This window comes from Clarias gariepinus, chromosome 14 (genome assembly GCF_024256425.1).
Source record: "Clarias gariepinus isolate MV-2021 ecotype Netherlands chromosome 14, CGAR_prim_01v2, whole genome shotgun sequence".
Taxonomy (NCBI): domain Eukaryota; kingdom Metazoa; phylum Chordata; class Actinopteri; order Siluriformes; family Clariidae; genus Clarias; species Clarias gariepinus.
The window spans coordinates 25561351-25577588 of record NC_071113.1 but is presented as its reverse complement, the minus strand read 5'-3'; the positions used below and the strand labels follow the sequence as shown (position 1 = coordinate 25577588).

Genomic DNA, 16238 nt, shown 5'->3' with positions numbered 1-16238 from the left:
AAGTGTGACTAACTTGCTGGTGTCTACAGGCTGAGGATTAAAGTTGCCCTCTGCATCCATGGACGACTGTTTCTCCATCATCGCCACGTAGTTGGACTCCATGTAGTCTGGAGGCAGAGCGCCGGCGACAGCGCTCAGGCACGGCAGAGCTAACTTAAACAGCTCGGCGTCGTACTTCTGCAGATCCACAAAATTATACAAATATATGCTATTCGAAAAGTGCTTTTAAAAACTGCCACAAACCAGTACTTTTTTTGATTTTCATCATATTTGGAAAAAGGGAAAAAAAAGAGGGAAAGTATCTATCCTGACAGTAACATCTGTTTTTTTTTTTTTTTTTTTGTGCATATCAAAAAACTCACCATAATCAAAGCTGATGTGATAGAACAGATGCTTCCTGACCAGGAAGTGGGGGTGCTATTATTTATGGCATCCCTTTAATTATTTTTCTCTCTCCAAATGCCTGTCTTTATGTGATGGCAGTCTGAGATTGTTAAGTAAATTATATTATGCAACACTTATATGTTTATAAACCTCTTTTTATCGTTACTTTTATGATCTTATGATTGATGATAATGATAATTAATCTTACTCGCATTATAAATGACCATAACGCTATTATTATAGGCTGCTTTATAATGTCTACACTATAAAAATGTCTGACACAGTTTGACTTGACTGTAACGTCCATGACTGATGACCTCTTGACCGTTGCATTACTACAGTATGCCGGTGTCTGTTACCTTTCTAGCCAAGGCATCAAAGATTCCCCAGAAGAGTTTCCGCGTGAGGTGGAGCTCCTCGTCAGACGCTGCGCCGAAGCTTCCCCACCCACCTGACAGACAGTAGTACTTCCAACATCGCTCGTAATGATTGGTCAGCAGCTGGGAAACGAACACATGCGACAAATCCCGGCATACAGTTCATTACTAATATTGTTAATACTAATTAAATTACATTATACGAGGAGCGTTTACATATTTTATTTATTCTGCATAATCAAAAGTCCCAGTTTGACCTGAACAACCGTATTCTATACAAATACAACCTAAAGAGTTTAAAATAATCCCACCTTCAGAGGCATTTTGGTGTGCTCATTCAGCAGGGGAACATCGAACACCAGGCGTCTTAGCAGGTGCTGCATCATAGAAGGCCTCAGCTTCCTGAAGACACCCCCCCCGAGCGCATGATTCATTAAACTGAGACTTCTTAGCACGCAAGCTATGGCTTGTAACTGGGTTGAATCATAACACACACTCACCCACAGACCGCGAGCAGGCACTCTTCAATGGCGTCTCTCTGGGCTTTGGTGAGGCAGCAGCCCTTGGACAGGCGGTACACGGTGTGGAGGAGCGAGTCGATGAGGGACGCGAACGGCTCTGTGCCCGCAAACAAGGGCGCACACTTCGTCAGTAAGGGCAGAACGGCGGTGCACAGGTACCGGTTCAGAGCCAGAGCCATGTCTGTGGCACTCAAAGCAGCCTGGGAAGTGAGAAAGGAAAAATATATCATGCAATATCAATATCATATCAGGGAAATCATGCAAACTCTACACACAGACTAGAGGCAAGGTTGGATCTTTATCTGTGCGTTCAAATGTGCTAATGGATCACGTTTTAAAGTTCTAGGGAAAATTTAATTACTTCGGTTTTATTGTTGGTTTGATGGGCTAAATTGAGGGCCCAGGACATGATGTACAGCTCATCATGCCTTAACATACGTAAACGTGCTGTATTGCTGTAGCATGGCGGTGATGCCGCACACTGTATATCCGGCAGTTACAGCACTCTCGTGTGTCTCATATGATAGTCACTTCGTTATTTAATGGCAAAGATCACACGACTAACCGTATCCAACGACGCGGCAGCTCTCAGATCGGGCAGGAAGCCGACCTCCAGCAGATGGAGGAGGAAGTTCTGGTCCTCGATTCCATAAACGCGGTCCAGAAAAAGAACCATGGCGGCCTTGTGGTCGGGACAAAACCCAGCCGACATGTCTGGCTCCACGACAGAACCGTCTGAGTGACAAATGGGACAGAAAGATCCAGTTCATGTGAGCGTGTGTATTGTTTCATCATATTGCTGTAATGGGCGTTCAAGTCAAAATGGGACTTATTATGAAATTAAGAGTGAATGTGAAGTCCTGGTTTGATTTGAACGTTCTTTATATTTTCATGGTAATTTTATTATTTATAGAATGTGTGTGTTTGTGTGTGTGTGTGTGTTACCTTTAGCGAGTGTGGGCATGTGAAACGGGAGGCTGATCACCCCCTCCAGGTCCTCGATGGGGATGAGAGAGCGGAGGATAGCCCGGATACGAATGGCCTCCCCTTTACCAGCATGGATCAGCTGCACACAAAAGGAGTCATTTCCCAAATTTTGTGTGTTTGTGTCATTCAGATAACTTCCCAATATTTCATAATGTATCTTAAACCAAGAAAAACGCATTAAAATGTCATTTAGCTACTGAATATATGTGTTTCAAACTCACATGCATCTCTGGAGCGCAGCGGCCCAACAGGTCAATCAGAGCGGCATAGAAGGTCATAATAGCATTCCCCATGTGTATAGTGTCATCCTCCTCATCCTCCATCATATCACTTCTGTACACACACACAAACACATACTGTATATAGCATTGTAATGACTCATATTACAATTTGTGGTTTATTATTATAAACCACAAACTGTGTTGGAATGGATCCGGATTTCTGCCTTACATCCTCTTTCATCTCTAGTAATGTTGTAAAGTATATATCTGGATGTGTTTGTGTGTGTGTGTGTGTGTGTGGACGTATATAGGAGAAAAAGAGAGAACAAAGAGAGCGAGAGAGAGAGAGAGTGCAGTCCCATACAGTGTCTTGCTATCCTCTGATGTAGGCGAGGGTCCGTCTCTGCTCGAATCTTCGGATATTTTAATGGCTTCCTCCATCGCCGCCAGCAGTCCGTTCCCCCCTTCACCACGCAGGGCGGGGCCAAAACACTCCGGCCGGCGAATCAGAAGCCGCACCACCACGTTAGCGTTCTCTTCAACACTCTCGCCTATGTGGGAAGAAAAAAAGAGAGAATAAGAGAGAGAGAGAGAGACAGACTTTTGGGGTCAATATGAAACCTAACAGCCGTCAACTGTAACTTGAACCTGTCTTACTTGAACCTGCAGTTCTAACCTAACGTCAGACAGCCATGTACCGGTTTACTGTTTTCTCACCGTTACAGAACACGGCGAAGCGGAGAAAGTCGAGGTATCGCTCTCCTTCTACAGGGTTCCAGCCAATATCAGGGTAACCCTTAGACACTAACATCACACAGCTCTGCAGCCCACAGCCTGCTAGATACTGCACCACCTACACACACATATGTACAGGGTGTATAATAAAACAAAGCCACAAGAACCTTAATGTATACAAAGGTTAAAAAAAATAAACTCGGACAACAATAGCCATTTTAATTAAATTGCACACTGTGCGTTTAAGTCAAAACGGGACTTTTGACATTTTTGGTGAACGAAGGTGGAAAACCGACTGACATTTACAAAAGACCTGTGAACATTCAGGGAGTGAAACGCCTGATCATTAAAAATCGACGGACAACTTGTCGAAAAGACGCATCCGTCTGTAGGAACTGTACGCACAATCATTCTCCAACACCACTGGCACATTACAGGAACTCGTCTGGGAGTTATTGCCACATCCCACGATCAGTCCGGACCTCGCTCTATGGCATTTCCACATGCTTGGGAACCCTAAAGGAGTTCCTGGGAGGCCAGTGTTTTAGACATGAAGTAAGCAGTCTCATCATGGCTCTGGTGTGTAGCGTTTACTTTCATAATAAAATAAATAAATGTGTAGTCATTCTGCGTAATCAAAAGTCCCGGTTTGACTTGAACACCCATCAAATGTATATGTATATATTTTTTTATTAATAATTATTTTTAATTATAGTTTTTTTTTATCCTCTATCCTATGATAGGTACCCATCAACCAAACAGAATAAAAAAGTGTTTGTTTTCGGACCTTCTCCAGGTCCGGTTCCCTGAGGGCCAGCGCCAGTTCGTTGTTGTCCATCACAGAAGCAGCGGCTACGTCTAGCGGTGTGGATCCACGCATTGATGGAGAGGCTGCAGGGGATAGGAATGAGCTTTACTTTTACACTACACTGTATAATTACACATTTATATACGTATGTCGTCTGCATACGGGTGGTGATCCATCATCATCGGGGTGGAGACAAGTGATGTATCTATTAAGAGACTATAAGTCTCACACACACACACACACACACATTAGCACTTGATTCTAGAACCAGAACAGCTGTAACCACTTCTCCGGAACCCTTACCTTCATTTTTTCTTTCGAGATGCGTGTACAAAGTGTAATGATGGAGATATACTCTACTAGAGAAACTAATTTAGTGTAATAGCCCTTTACCATCATTTATAAACTGTGCACATCTATTCCCATGCCCGGCTTGCGCAGATGAGCACACACAACTGGATCAGTAGGAAAAGACAAATGCCATGATTAAAAAGCACTGGAGTGGATGATAAAAGTAACAAAATCTTTCAGAAGTACAAAAGCAAAGGCGAGTTGAACAGAAAGAGGTACAGTCGGCGCGGAGAGAAAGCTGAAGCCTGACTGATCTCATCTCAGGGACGTACTGATTAAACAACTCAGTAGCAAAAAGATCTTGTGCATGTGTATTATTATTATTTTATTTTGAGAATACATTTTCAGTGTTTGAACATTGTTTAATAATCAAAAAGTCATTTAAAAGTAGAGAATGGGTTATGTTACCGAGACCCACGCTGCTGTTCTCCAGCAGGTAGCTCAGGTGATCAAACATGGCCTTCTGGTTCTGACGGCTGATCCGGCAGAAGTAACACAGAAAGCGGCAGCAGTTGGCCACCATCTTGGGAAATGTGATTTCCTAGAAACCCAGGAATAAAATCACAAATAAACAGAAGCACATTAACAAAAACGATTGAGAATAAATGTTTCACTATGACAGGTTGCAAAGTGCCTAAAGATACCATTTAAAAATTGGTTGTTTACGTAACAACCTCAGCAGTGACCTCATTTCCCCTCTCGTCTGTTCCAACCACTCAGCATTCAGCATCACCAGTATACTAATCACCACCCTGATCATCACCTGCACCCGTTTCTCACTGGTTCATGATTTAAGTTGAATGTTTTTTATGCTTGACTGATTACTCGAGCCTACATTAAAGACACCAAAATGTTTGTCTCTTTAAAAGCAAATTATGTAGAAATGATCAAGTCTTCAGTACAGTACTGTACTGTTCATCAGATCAGGATGTGATACTGTATAACAGTCTTTTGGTCATTTCCCAGTCAATCCCAGCTTAACAACAACATTCTCCTCTGCACTACAGAAACCAGAAGCATTTTAAAAGTTCTGAGATTTCCTGTACGCCTCTTAACACCTGGGCGATTTTTATATAGCCTATATTTTTTCCATAATAAATAGTTTTATGCAGATCCAGTAACTAGTCTTGGTGGATATTTTGATACTGAATTTAGCTGATTGGTATCAGGACTCCTCCTCTACATGTTCACTGTGTTGCAGTGTTTTTGCAGCCTGCTGACATCATGCTATATTTGCACAGTTTGCATCACTTCAGCTATTTTCTACAATCCTACAATACACAAGTGCATTATTTATATATATATATATATATATATATATATATATATATATATAATATATATACAACACCATAGTACAGTATATGTTAGTATAGTGTTTAATTTATTAATGTTGGAAATGTGCAGATGTGCAGCAGCACTTATACTGTAGTTTTATATGTCATGTAATGTTTTCCTTCGCTGATAAACTTTCTGAAGGACCATGAGCTTTACAAAGGGCCGTTTCCCCAAAGCAAATCACCACAGCAATTCAATTATCCAATTTATTTTGGTCAAAATCAACACATTTCATTTTTATAGTCTATAATACGTTTAAAGTCGAGCTGTACGAGAGCTATACATCTGTGTATGAGCTCTTACTTAATCCTCGTTATATACAGTACCCCTTTATCCTGTATACAGGGTCGCGGGGGGCCTGGAGCCAGTCCCAGGAGACTTGGATCATGAGGCCCTGTATAGGCCCTGTATAGGGTGCCAATCCACTCACACATATATTCACACGGTACGGCCAATTTGGGAATGTCTCTGGGCTGTGGGAGGAAACCCACAAACCACGGGGAGAACATGCAAACTCCATCCACATAGACCCAAGGTGGGAATCGAACCCAGACCCTAGAGGTGCAAGACGATAGTTCTAACCACTAAGTCACCGTTATAATATTGATTTTATTTTATTGCTTAAATTTTAACCAACTACATTTACACTGGCCAATATTACCAGTTTTCTGCAAAACTTTTAAATAACTGTGCATATTTTCTTTAATGAGGTGTTGTACACTGTATGACATTTGCTAAGTGAAATACGAGGGGTGTCCAAGTCAAACCAGGACATTTGATTGTGCAGAATAACAGAACATAGTTACAAGAGTAAAGACTCTCTTTATTTCTCTATATAATCCCGATACACTAATGCACTTATCCCAGCGTTTCACTGGTGCTTGGACACCATTAAAGTTGAGCCAGATCAGATGCCAGAGCCGTGATCGGACGGCTTGCATCCAGTCTGAAACGCTGGCCTCCCAGGATCAGTGGGCAGTTTGAGGTCGTGCATTGTCCTGCAAAACCAGGACACCTTAGGTGATCAAACCAGGCCAATTTTTTTCCCATTGAGCAAAGAGCCATTTAAGGAGCTCCTGGGAGACAAGGTTTCAGCTCAAGTCCGATCACAGCTCCGGCGTTATTTGATGGTGGAAATATTCTCCGTGTAATTACATGATCTCTGCTCTGTAACATTGTTAATAACGGTGAGTTAATCTCTACTATGTATGTGTTAGACAGGATGATGGTTACCTTGGACTCTCCTCCACCCAGCACATTGACCATGACCTCCATGACGGTCTCATGCATGCCCAGGGCTCGCATCAGGTTCGGGTGCTGATAGAACACCTTATTGTTCATGATGTCGCTGTAGAGGACAGAAAATAAGCCGTAATGTTGCTGGAATGATTTTGATACATGTGTGAGCACGTGTGTGTGTGTGTGTGTGTGTAATCACCTGAGGCCACGGATCATGAGTTTCTCCTCCTCGCGGCCCATGCGGACGCTGAGCAGCGAGCGGATCTGTCCGAGCGAGGCCAGCAGGTTGATGGTGTCCTCCACAGACACGCCGTTGATGGTGTAGGTTTTGGGCAGGGCGCGCACCTGCCCCCCGATTCCATCGTATTGCCGGTGTAACAGGACGAACATGGCTCGGACCAGCTCAGGGTCCTCGATCACGGATTCCTGAGCCCAGCGCACCATCGTCTCCGAGATCAACTGCTGCAGAGTGCCTACACCGAGACACCAAAGACACCACACAGCACAGATTAGGAGTCTAAAGCTTCACATGCTTTGACAAACAGATAAACCAGCAGCCCGAGGATGTAAGTGCTTACTGGGCTTCTTGGCTTTTTTTTTCTTCGGCATGTCAGCCATTTTCTTTTTCAAGTACGACACTTTTTCCACCAGGGACATGAGACGTCCTCTGATGGTGAAATCGCTGTCTCCTTCCCCCAGCTTATCGTCATCGATCTCTATACCTGAACAGATACGCAATATTATAAAGAATTTATTACAAAACACAACATTCATTTAAAGAAAAAATAATAATTTAGAAATATATGTAAATATTAATAGAAAGTATCATTCGTTTTGGTTTAGTTTTTAAATTAGATATACAGTATGCAAATGTAAAAAGTTTGTCTCTTTGTGTGTGTGTGCGTGTGTGTGTGTACCGCAGTGTGTCATGAGATCCTCATGGAACTGCAGCAGCTGCTCTCGGATGTCCTCTGGACAGGGACACTCCTGCTTCTCGTCCTTAAAGCTGAGCAGCATGTTAATCTGTACCAAGAACAAAATTACACACACAGCAGCAAATAAAACACCCAAAGTGGCACTGAAAAACAAACAAACAAACAAACAAAATACAACATTGAATAGTGATGAATGTGCGGACCTGTTCCTGGGGCGGTGAGCGGAACTCTTTGGTTTTGCGGGCCGTGAGAGCGGCAGACATGTTGAGCGCCTGCATGACCTCGTTATAGCGGAAGCGCTGATTGTCCTGCAGGTTCGCTACGAAGTCATCCGAGAAAGCCACTACGGCCTCGATGCGGTGCCGGACCTGGCAGTCGCACAGATACTGCAGCAGGTGGCACATCTGAGCAACAGAGGAACGATTAAAATAAATCAGACATAAAACTAAAAGTACATCGATTACTCAAGTTTGTACTTTTTAGGGGAAAGAAAAAAACAAATCCTATAAATTATATTATTATAAACACTAACAGATATGCAGAAAATAGGTTTGTACTGTATGTACATTTCAGTAATAAAAAACAAAATAATAATAATGATAACTCAGCCAGTTACCTGCAGTTTGACAGGTTCAGGCAGCTTCATTTGCAGCAGACCCTCCTTCGGCACTTTCCTCTTCCCGCTCTCCTCCTCCTCTCCCCCCGGGCCTCCCTCCGTCCTCCTCTCTCCGTGCTCGGTCTCTCGGTCCGGGCTGACGGCTCTGCCATGCTCCCCGGAGTCTTGTGAGAACACGCTGGGCTCGATGAGCTGCAGGATGGCCCTCAGGTCTCCGTTGTGAAAGATGCCCATGATGAGCAGTGTGTAGAAGAGCTTGATCAGAGGCACGAAAAGAAACTCGGTGCTTCCCCCTACAGGGTCGCGCACGTGCAGGCTGCCCTCCTGGACCGCCTCTGTGAGCATCTCCATCGTCCGGCTCTTCAGCGTCTCCAGCGGGAACTCCGGACTGTACTGGAAGCGGTCGCTCCCTCCGGCGCCGTTACCCGCGGCCACGGCGCTGACGAAATTCGGGGAGGAGAAGCGCATCCGCGGTCTCAGCGAGGTGCTCAGGCCGATCCCCGGCAGGCCGTGGCGCTTCTTCTGCTCGTCGGGGAAGAGCGTGATGCTCTTCGTCTCGTCGGTCATGGGCACGATGTACTCGTTGTTCATCATGAGCCGGGCCGTGGCGTAGCTGCTCAGATGGATGTCGATGAGCAGCTCGTAGTAGCCGGTGCGCAGCAGGCCCGCCATGCTCTTGTTCTGAATGGCTGAGAGCAGCTGAGACTCGTCTACGTGGCTGCAGAGCGCCGCTGCCACACGGTGGTTCCCCAGAGCGCACATGGCTGAATACAGACGCAGCGTGTGGTAGTGGAACTGCAACAACTCCCTCTGTTCTGTCAGCTCCAGGATGTCCACCGATCTGCATACACAAACACACACACATATCAGAACAGATCTTTACAAAATGCATCAAAGTGAATGTTACGTTCTATACAGTTTTAAAAATATCTATAATTAATGAGGACACTGTGTGTATGCCTGTGTGTGTATGCATGTGTGTGTGTTACCTGTTCTCCTCAGGTATATGCAGCGCCATGAACTGCAGCGGTTCTGTGCACTGCACCATCCAGCCGTGCCTCTCGTTGACCCTGGTGACCTCCGACCTGAGGAAGTGATTGGGCACTCGGCTCCACAGCACAGGGGTGAGGAACTGGACGTGGAGGCGCGGTGGACACTGGGACACTACGTTTTTCCTCTCGCTCTTAAACAGCCCGGCTGATAACGGCATCACGTTCTGGAACACAGAAACACACCCCTGTTCCTCTGCATTACACTGATCTGACGGTCAGATTACAGTCAGTCATCACACTGCGTACTCGTCTCCGTCCGGCTCCGTGTGCATGCTCACCTTGATTCGTCCTAGCTCGAACTGGAAGACGTTGGGGCTGGTGGCCTGAGCAAACACCGCGGGGAACAGTTTGGTACTCGGCTCCACCTGCACAGACACACTCCAGATTAAAGCCTGAAAAGTACCTGGACCTAAATCCTGACACTCCAAACCTTTCCTGTTAGAAACAGACCTGTTCATTGCTTCCACTGAACAGTATGCTTTGAAACAAAATAACTGAGTCATTAGCCACGATGTGTGTGTGCGTGTGTGCGTGTGTGTGTGTGTGTGTTATATCACAGACTCCCTCACACTCAAACGCTAAGTGGCCACTTACTGTATCATGCAGGTGCACATTATTATCAGCATCAAGCACGCACACATGTGGTAGGCATCCCGAGATACAAGGGGCGTTCGAGTCAAACTGGGACTTTCGATTCTACAGACACAGTTATGAGAGTAAAAATTTGCTTTAATTCCTTATATAATCCCCTGCTACCCCAATGCTTATCGGTTTTCCCAGAGTTTCACTAATTTTCTCAGCACACAGGACTCGGACTGCCAGCTTCACGTCTGAAACGCTGGCATCCCAGGAACTCCTTTAATGGCCCAAACATGTGAAAATGGCTTGGAGCGATGTCAGGACAGTAGACAGATGTGGCAATTATTTCCCGATGCGTCTCTTCCGCAAATTTGTAACGAGTTATCCGCTGATTTTCAGGTATTTCCCTTGCTGACTTTTTAAACATTTCCGCCATTCAGATGTTTACCTAAGCCTATGAGTTTTATCACTGCACTGTATGCTTGAACTCTTCTGTTCAGTTTTACACCTTCGTTTAACAAGGATTTTCATCACAAGTCCCGGTTTGACTCGAACGCCTCTCGTACATTGGCTACTGAGTATATTTATGCTTGTACATGATAAGAAGCGATCTCATTAGTACAAATAACAAACCGCTGCTGTACCTGGTAGTAAGTGCTGAGCTCTTTGCCATTGGCAGTGAAAGTGAGCAGGCCGCTGGCCGTGTCCACCATGCAGCCGATCTCCAGGCCATTATTGTTGCGGCCCGGCCCAGGGTTATTACTCTCACCGGCCCACACCATGTAGCAGTTACTGCGCTTAATGCTGCAGCACACAAAAGAGGAGAAGTGTGTGTGAGAGAGAGATGAACAGATCAACAGCTACAGGACTGCAATGGAGCAGCAAATGGAGCGATCTCAAAATGAGAAAAGAAAGAGTAAGATCTTACAGATTTAGGAAAATATATACAGTATGGTAAGGAAAAGCAAAAAATTTCTGTACTACCAGCTAAAACTAACCGCTTGGCCAACAAACCAAGCGTCACTGACCTCTCGTGAACTTTGCCCTTCTCGTCTCCGAGCGTGACGGTGACGGTCCGGACCTTGTCGAGATGAAAAGCCGGGTCGTACTGGTGGAAGTCAGAGGTCACCCAGCCGACCCACACGCTGGACGGCTCCTGGCCTGGAAAGATCCGCACCGAGTAGTAGTACTGAACCATGGAGGGGGAATAAAAGTAAAATTAAAAAAAATAGTTCTGTCAATTGATTAAAAAATTTATCCAGTTTAATTACAGTAATAGTCTGTGAATAATCAGGATTAATCCTTTCTTTCATCTAGGAGCCTCAGTAGACCAACTAAGGACCGTGGAGACAGTTGTGACCATCGTATTTATCCCCACTGTATTCATATTGGCACACTGTATTCGTTCCCGGGGCCGGGAATCGAACCCGGACCCTGGAGCTGCAAGGCAACAGTGCTAGCCACTAATACCCCTTTTCCACTGCTCTTGTTCCCGTGCCGGTTCCCAATTTTGAAACCAGTGCCGCGCTTTTCCACAGAAAAAAATTGGTGCCGGTGCCCAAAAATAAGCACCGAACCGGCCCCTAAACTCTGCTGGTCTAGTTGCGAGAACCCGTGACGTCCCGAGCGGTGGTGGGCGGAGTTATGGGGAAAAAAAAAATGGCGGAGACCCAAAGTCACAGTGTTAATGTGGAGCGCGGACGAAACAAAAGCGTTTTTTCGGCATTTTGGATATTCGCCGAGATTCAGCAGAAATTGGAAAGTGCTTTAAGAAAAAAAAAGTGTATGAGGAATGCATGACAGACTGGTTAGAGAAAACAGATTCTGTTTATAATTATATAGTTTTATAATATATCTTAAAAATTTTAATCTTTCAAATGGGACCGGCACTGCATGCTCGAACCCAGATCCTTAGATCCTCAAACCAACAACCTACAGTAGAGCCTTAGCCGTCTGAGCCACCACTCCCACATCAGACACTTAATGTATTCTCGTAAAAAACAGTTCGCCTTAAAGGTAGCTCAAGCACAGAAATTAGATTTTATCCAAACTTTAATCTAGAAGCTTTTTATAATAAAACTTGCAGTTCAGCACACCTGGTGATGTTTCCTCAGGCATCTTATTACCCGGGTTAAACGGGCCATTATAAAACACAGCCGGGTAACTGTGCTGGGATTATGGGAAGCCATTAGGGTCAAACTTGGTGATTAATGTGCGTGTAAATTTAAAGAAATTTCTATTACAATTTCTACAGATAAACAAGTTAATAATGACAGCCATAAAAAAAGCACTTTAAACAATAATAGGCTTCATAAAATCACACAAATCTACAGTATATGTCACTTTTACTAAATAGTGATGAGATTAAATTATAAAACATCAAAGGAACCGGGAGAAGATCAGTCACAATATTTATTCCTTAAACAAAATTTATAGAGAGCTTGAGGTGTCTGTGAATGTCTTCTTTTTTCTCTCACCGTGCACGTCTGCATGAGGAACTCATAATCATCTCTCTCATCAGCCATCACCTCCTCAGACAGACGGGCTGATGAGTTACTGGTGCTGAAATCCGGTTTGGACTTTTTCAACATGAACCTGTTCCACACAAACACACACACACACACACACACACACACACACACACACACACACACACACACAGAGCCACTTGCTTATTCTTCTCCCATATAAAACCATTATATATATGATCATTATATCAGGTATTATAACAAGGACAGACTCTTCATCTTTGTAAAGACAACCTTTTCACATTTGTGATTATTTATGTGCCTTTATATTTTTCACAAAGACTTACCGGCTTCACTTTTATAGTCTCTAAAATCACTTTGTGTTTTAGCGTTTAGCTAGGAGGAATCTGCGGCTTGACATTTTGCTATACATTATACAGACCTGACATCTATCCTGCTCTCTGGATAAATAAAACCCCATTAAGTCTAATAAACAATCAGTCATTAACATGTAACATTTTCGTAGTGCTGTAGATTTATCTAATACATGGCTAATAAATATAATAAATTGACACTAACGCTATGCTTCAAACACACCTCCATCGATTTTAATTCACTTTAATGAACTCAAACAATTTTCCAATTACCTGGACAGGAAGTCAGAGTGCAGAGTGCAGCTATCTAAGCTGGGAACGCCGCCGAGATGAGACCACGGGCCAAAACAGTACTTAATGTAAAGTGGGACGAAGGGGGCGGGGCTTCCAGGGAGGTCATTTAATACTGACATAACATGAAACTGTCACTCGCTCATCGTATATACCGCTTTATTACAGGAAACACATATTCCTATGATAAATTACTCATCTGATGTTTTTTTATCAAGAGGGAAAGAAAAAGATCGTTTAGGTCAAACTGTGATTTGTGACTGTGAAAGTAGAAAGATTTCCCAGTATGCCGGAGAAACGGTCGAACTGCCTGCTTCACGTTTAAAACGTCGGCCTCCCAGGAACTCCTTTAAGGTTCCAAACATGTGTAAATGGTTTGGACTGCAATAACCCCCAGACAAAGTCCTGTAATGTGCAAGTGGTGTTGGTGAATGATTTGGTGTACAGTTCGCACAGACAGGAGCGTCTCTTCGGCAAATTACCTGCCGATTTCTGAGGATCCGGCGTTCCACTCACTGATTATATACACGAACGACTGCGGTGGGCTCTAAGCCACTTCGACCAGGTATCATCATACGTGGACGTACAGCACATCTGCATTATCAAGTTGAGTCTCAACAGAGTACTGTGCTTGAAGTCTTCTCTTAACGTAAATAGTTCTTAATTACGAGAAATTCCATCACAAGTCCCGGTTTAACTCGAACGGCCCTTGTCTCAGAGCACTTTAATGTAAAAAAACCCAAACATTTAGAGCTCTTACACAAAACACATAAAGACCTTTATTACGCCTTGCCACTGTTGTTTTGGAATCCATCCATCCATCCATCCAAATCCAATGCTACACGTACACACACAATCACACATGGACACACCTCTGTTTGAGTTTAGATGGTTTCTCCTGGTTGTAGTCCTTGTGGTTGTTAAACTCATCCCTTTCTTTATCCGGCCCGTTTGAGCTCATGTGTCCGTGAGAGCTCTTCATCAGCACCTCAAAGTCTGACACCGTCTCAAAATCCTCCAGATCCTTCTTCGGAGAGAAGAAACTGCCGTTAGCAGGTAAGGTCCCGCCAGCGGGTTTGGAGAATCCCTCGGCACACTCGATGGGCATGCTTAACCGGTAGAACACGATGTCAGTGTTACTGTTCTGGGACCCAAATGACCTTTGTGTGACCTTTAGGCACGGTGGAATCTCCACTGTACCATCGATTCTTGTGACCTTTTGGAGACAGCAGACATACGGTTAGGATTCTGGAATATATGTGTGTGTGTATATATATATATTTTCTGTATTTTTACAGTGTAAAATCCAGTGTGTGTACTGTATGTGTGTGATCAGACCTCAATGTGCTCGTAGCCTGGCGGTACAGGGATGAACTGAGGCAGCCTTTTGCTGAGCCACATGGTAACGTCTCGGTTCATGTTGACGGCGAACGGCTCGTAGCCCTCCTGCAGGCCGCAGATGGTGAAGAACTTCAGTGTGCTCACGTCTTTCCCGAAGTTCATCCGGCCCACCTGACTCACGCCCAGACTGCACGCTGGGATAAAGCCTGTCTCACACAGCGCCAAAAAAAAAAAAAAGTGTCTAACACCACAGGAGATAAAACAAGCCATGTAGAAGTTACTTCATTCATGTTTTACAGATTGGTGAACTGATACATGAATAAGGCTGAACCTACAGTAGACCTGTCTAAGAAAATCAACCCCAGATCTTAACACTGCAACTTCAGTGCAGCCTTCAACAGTGGACACCGTGCACGATTTCCAATCCTGTGAGTTCTCGTCACACTTAGTGTCCAGAAATGCTTTTACTTGTACGTGTTTACTGGTTTCTACTGTTTTTTAGTGCTTTTTTTTTTACAATGCAACTTCTCCAAGCGTTTAAGTGATCTCAGATGCTCATTCATTATTTTTTCTGACCACATTTCATACTTTTTGGTTTTCTGTTGGACAGTTCTTAATCTAATACATTGAGTCCCCGACTTACGAACAAGTTCTGTTCCGGGAGCACGTTCGTAAGTTGGATTTGTTTGTAAGTCTGATAAAATGAGTCTTAAACGCCTTTGACACAAATATACAATGTAAAGCATAAAAAACACACAAAAACTGAGATAAAAGAAAAAAGACTGTAAGCGGAATCTCAAGAACGCAGAGAACAATCAATTTCTATCATCGTGCTTGCAGACTGATACCAATATTTGATAAGGCCGACTCGATTCTCCCGCTCCCCCACACACACAACATACAATATACCGGACTGTGGACATTCAGTTACACACTAAACCTATTGTATATAATCGTAAACATTGGTAGCTGGTGCACTGCAGTGTATATTTTTTATGTACAATACATTTGGGCTACTCCGTTCATATCTACGGAAATTAGTAACTCGAATATTTGTAAACCTTGAGCTTTACTGTACCAGTAATTTTAGTAAGTTAATCTTCTTAACTGTTTTCTTTGCCTGCTATATGGCGCCTTTTTTTTTTTTTTGACAGGCATTCTACAATTACCAGTTAAGCCAATAGCACCTTCACTGTGGTCCAAATATAAAGAAGCACACAGTATTTAAAGGTTTTCGCTACATTTCTGAATCTTGAGTCAATCATACAGTATCTAATAATCAGGTGGTGATGATTTTCTTTCTGGGTGTGGCAGTCAGAATGAAATGGGTTCATCACCACTGCTCCATGGTGCAATGCTTTCCAGATGGAAGTGTAATAGTTTCTCTGTTGCTACCTGGGCAGTGATATGGATGATATTAATGCTTTATTTTGACTGCAGTTTGCTGTTCTTACTGTTTGCTGTATCATAGCAACCAATAGGTGGCAATACGGTCTTCTTTTTGTAGGCACACAGTGGGATGGATTTCTTAAGGCAGCATTTTTACAAGCACACACACACACAGCACACACACACAGCACAATTACAGCGACTGAGTCTTGGCTGATGCAGATAATTGAGA

General features: G+C 43.8%; 1 protein-coding gene across 1 annotated transcript in view; it reads right to left on the bottom strand.

Moving 5' to 3' along the window:
• ryr2a (ryanodine receptor 2a (cardiac)) overlaps positions 1 to 16238 on the bottom strand; it is a 146971-nt gene that overhangs the window by 55552 nt on the left and 75181 nt on the right. Inside the window, exons 30-53 of the mRNA XM_053510837.1 lie at positions 14615 to 14823; positions 14149 to 14492; positions 12621 to 12738; positions 11172 to 11332; positions 10788 to 10947; positions 9843 to 9929; positions 9502 to 9728; positions 8513 to 9353; positions 8100 to 8300; positions 7879 to 7984; positions 7540 to 7683; positions 7161 to 7434; positions 6956 to 7070; positions 4793 to 4925; positions 4013 to 4116; positions 3208 to 3343; positions 2855 to 3041; positions 2491 to 2602; positions 2228 to 2348; positions 1848 to 2017; positions 1262 to 1482; positions 1073 to 1163; positions 744 to 884; positions 14 to 177 (exon numbers count right to left, since the gene is read on the bottom strand). Coding sequence (XP_053366812.1) covers positions 14 to 177; positions 744 to 884; positions 1073 to 1163; positions 1262 to 1482; positions 1848 to 2017; positions 2228 to 2348; positions 2491 to 2602; positions 2855 to 3041; positions 3208 to 3343; positions 4013 to 4116; positions 4793 to 4925; positions 6956 to 7070; positions 7161 to 7434; positions 7540 to 7683; positions 7879 to 7984; positions 8100 to 8300; positions 8513 to 9353; positions 9502 to 9728; positions 9843 to 9929; positions 10788 to 10947; positions 11172 to 11332; positions 12621 to 12738; positions 14149 to 14492; positions 14615 to 14823 — 4567 coding nt within the window. The remainder of the gene's footprint in view (positions 1 to 13; positions 178 to 743; positions 885 to 1072; positions 1164 to 1261; positions 1483 to 1847; positions 2018 to 2227; positions 2349 to 2490; positions 2603 to 2854; positions 3042 to 3207; positions 3344 to 4012; positions 4117 to 4792; positions 4926 to 6955; positions 7071 to 7160; positions 7435 to 7539; positions 7684 to 7878; positions 7985 to 8099; positions 8301 to 8512; positions 9354 to 9501; positions 9729 to 9842; positions 9930 to 10787; positions 10948 to 11171; positions 11333 to 12620; positions 12739 to 14148; positions 14493 to 14614; positions 14824 to 16238) is intronic.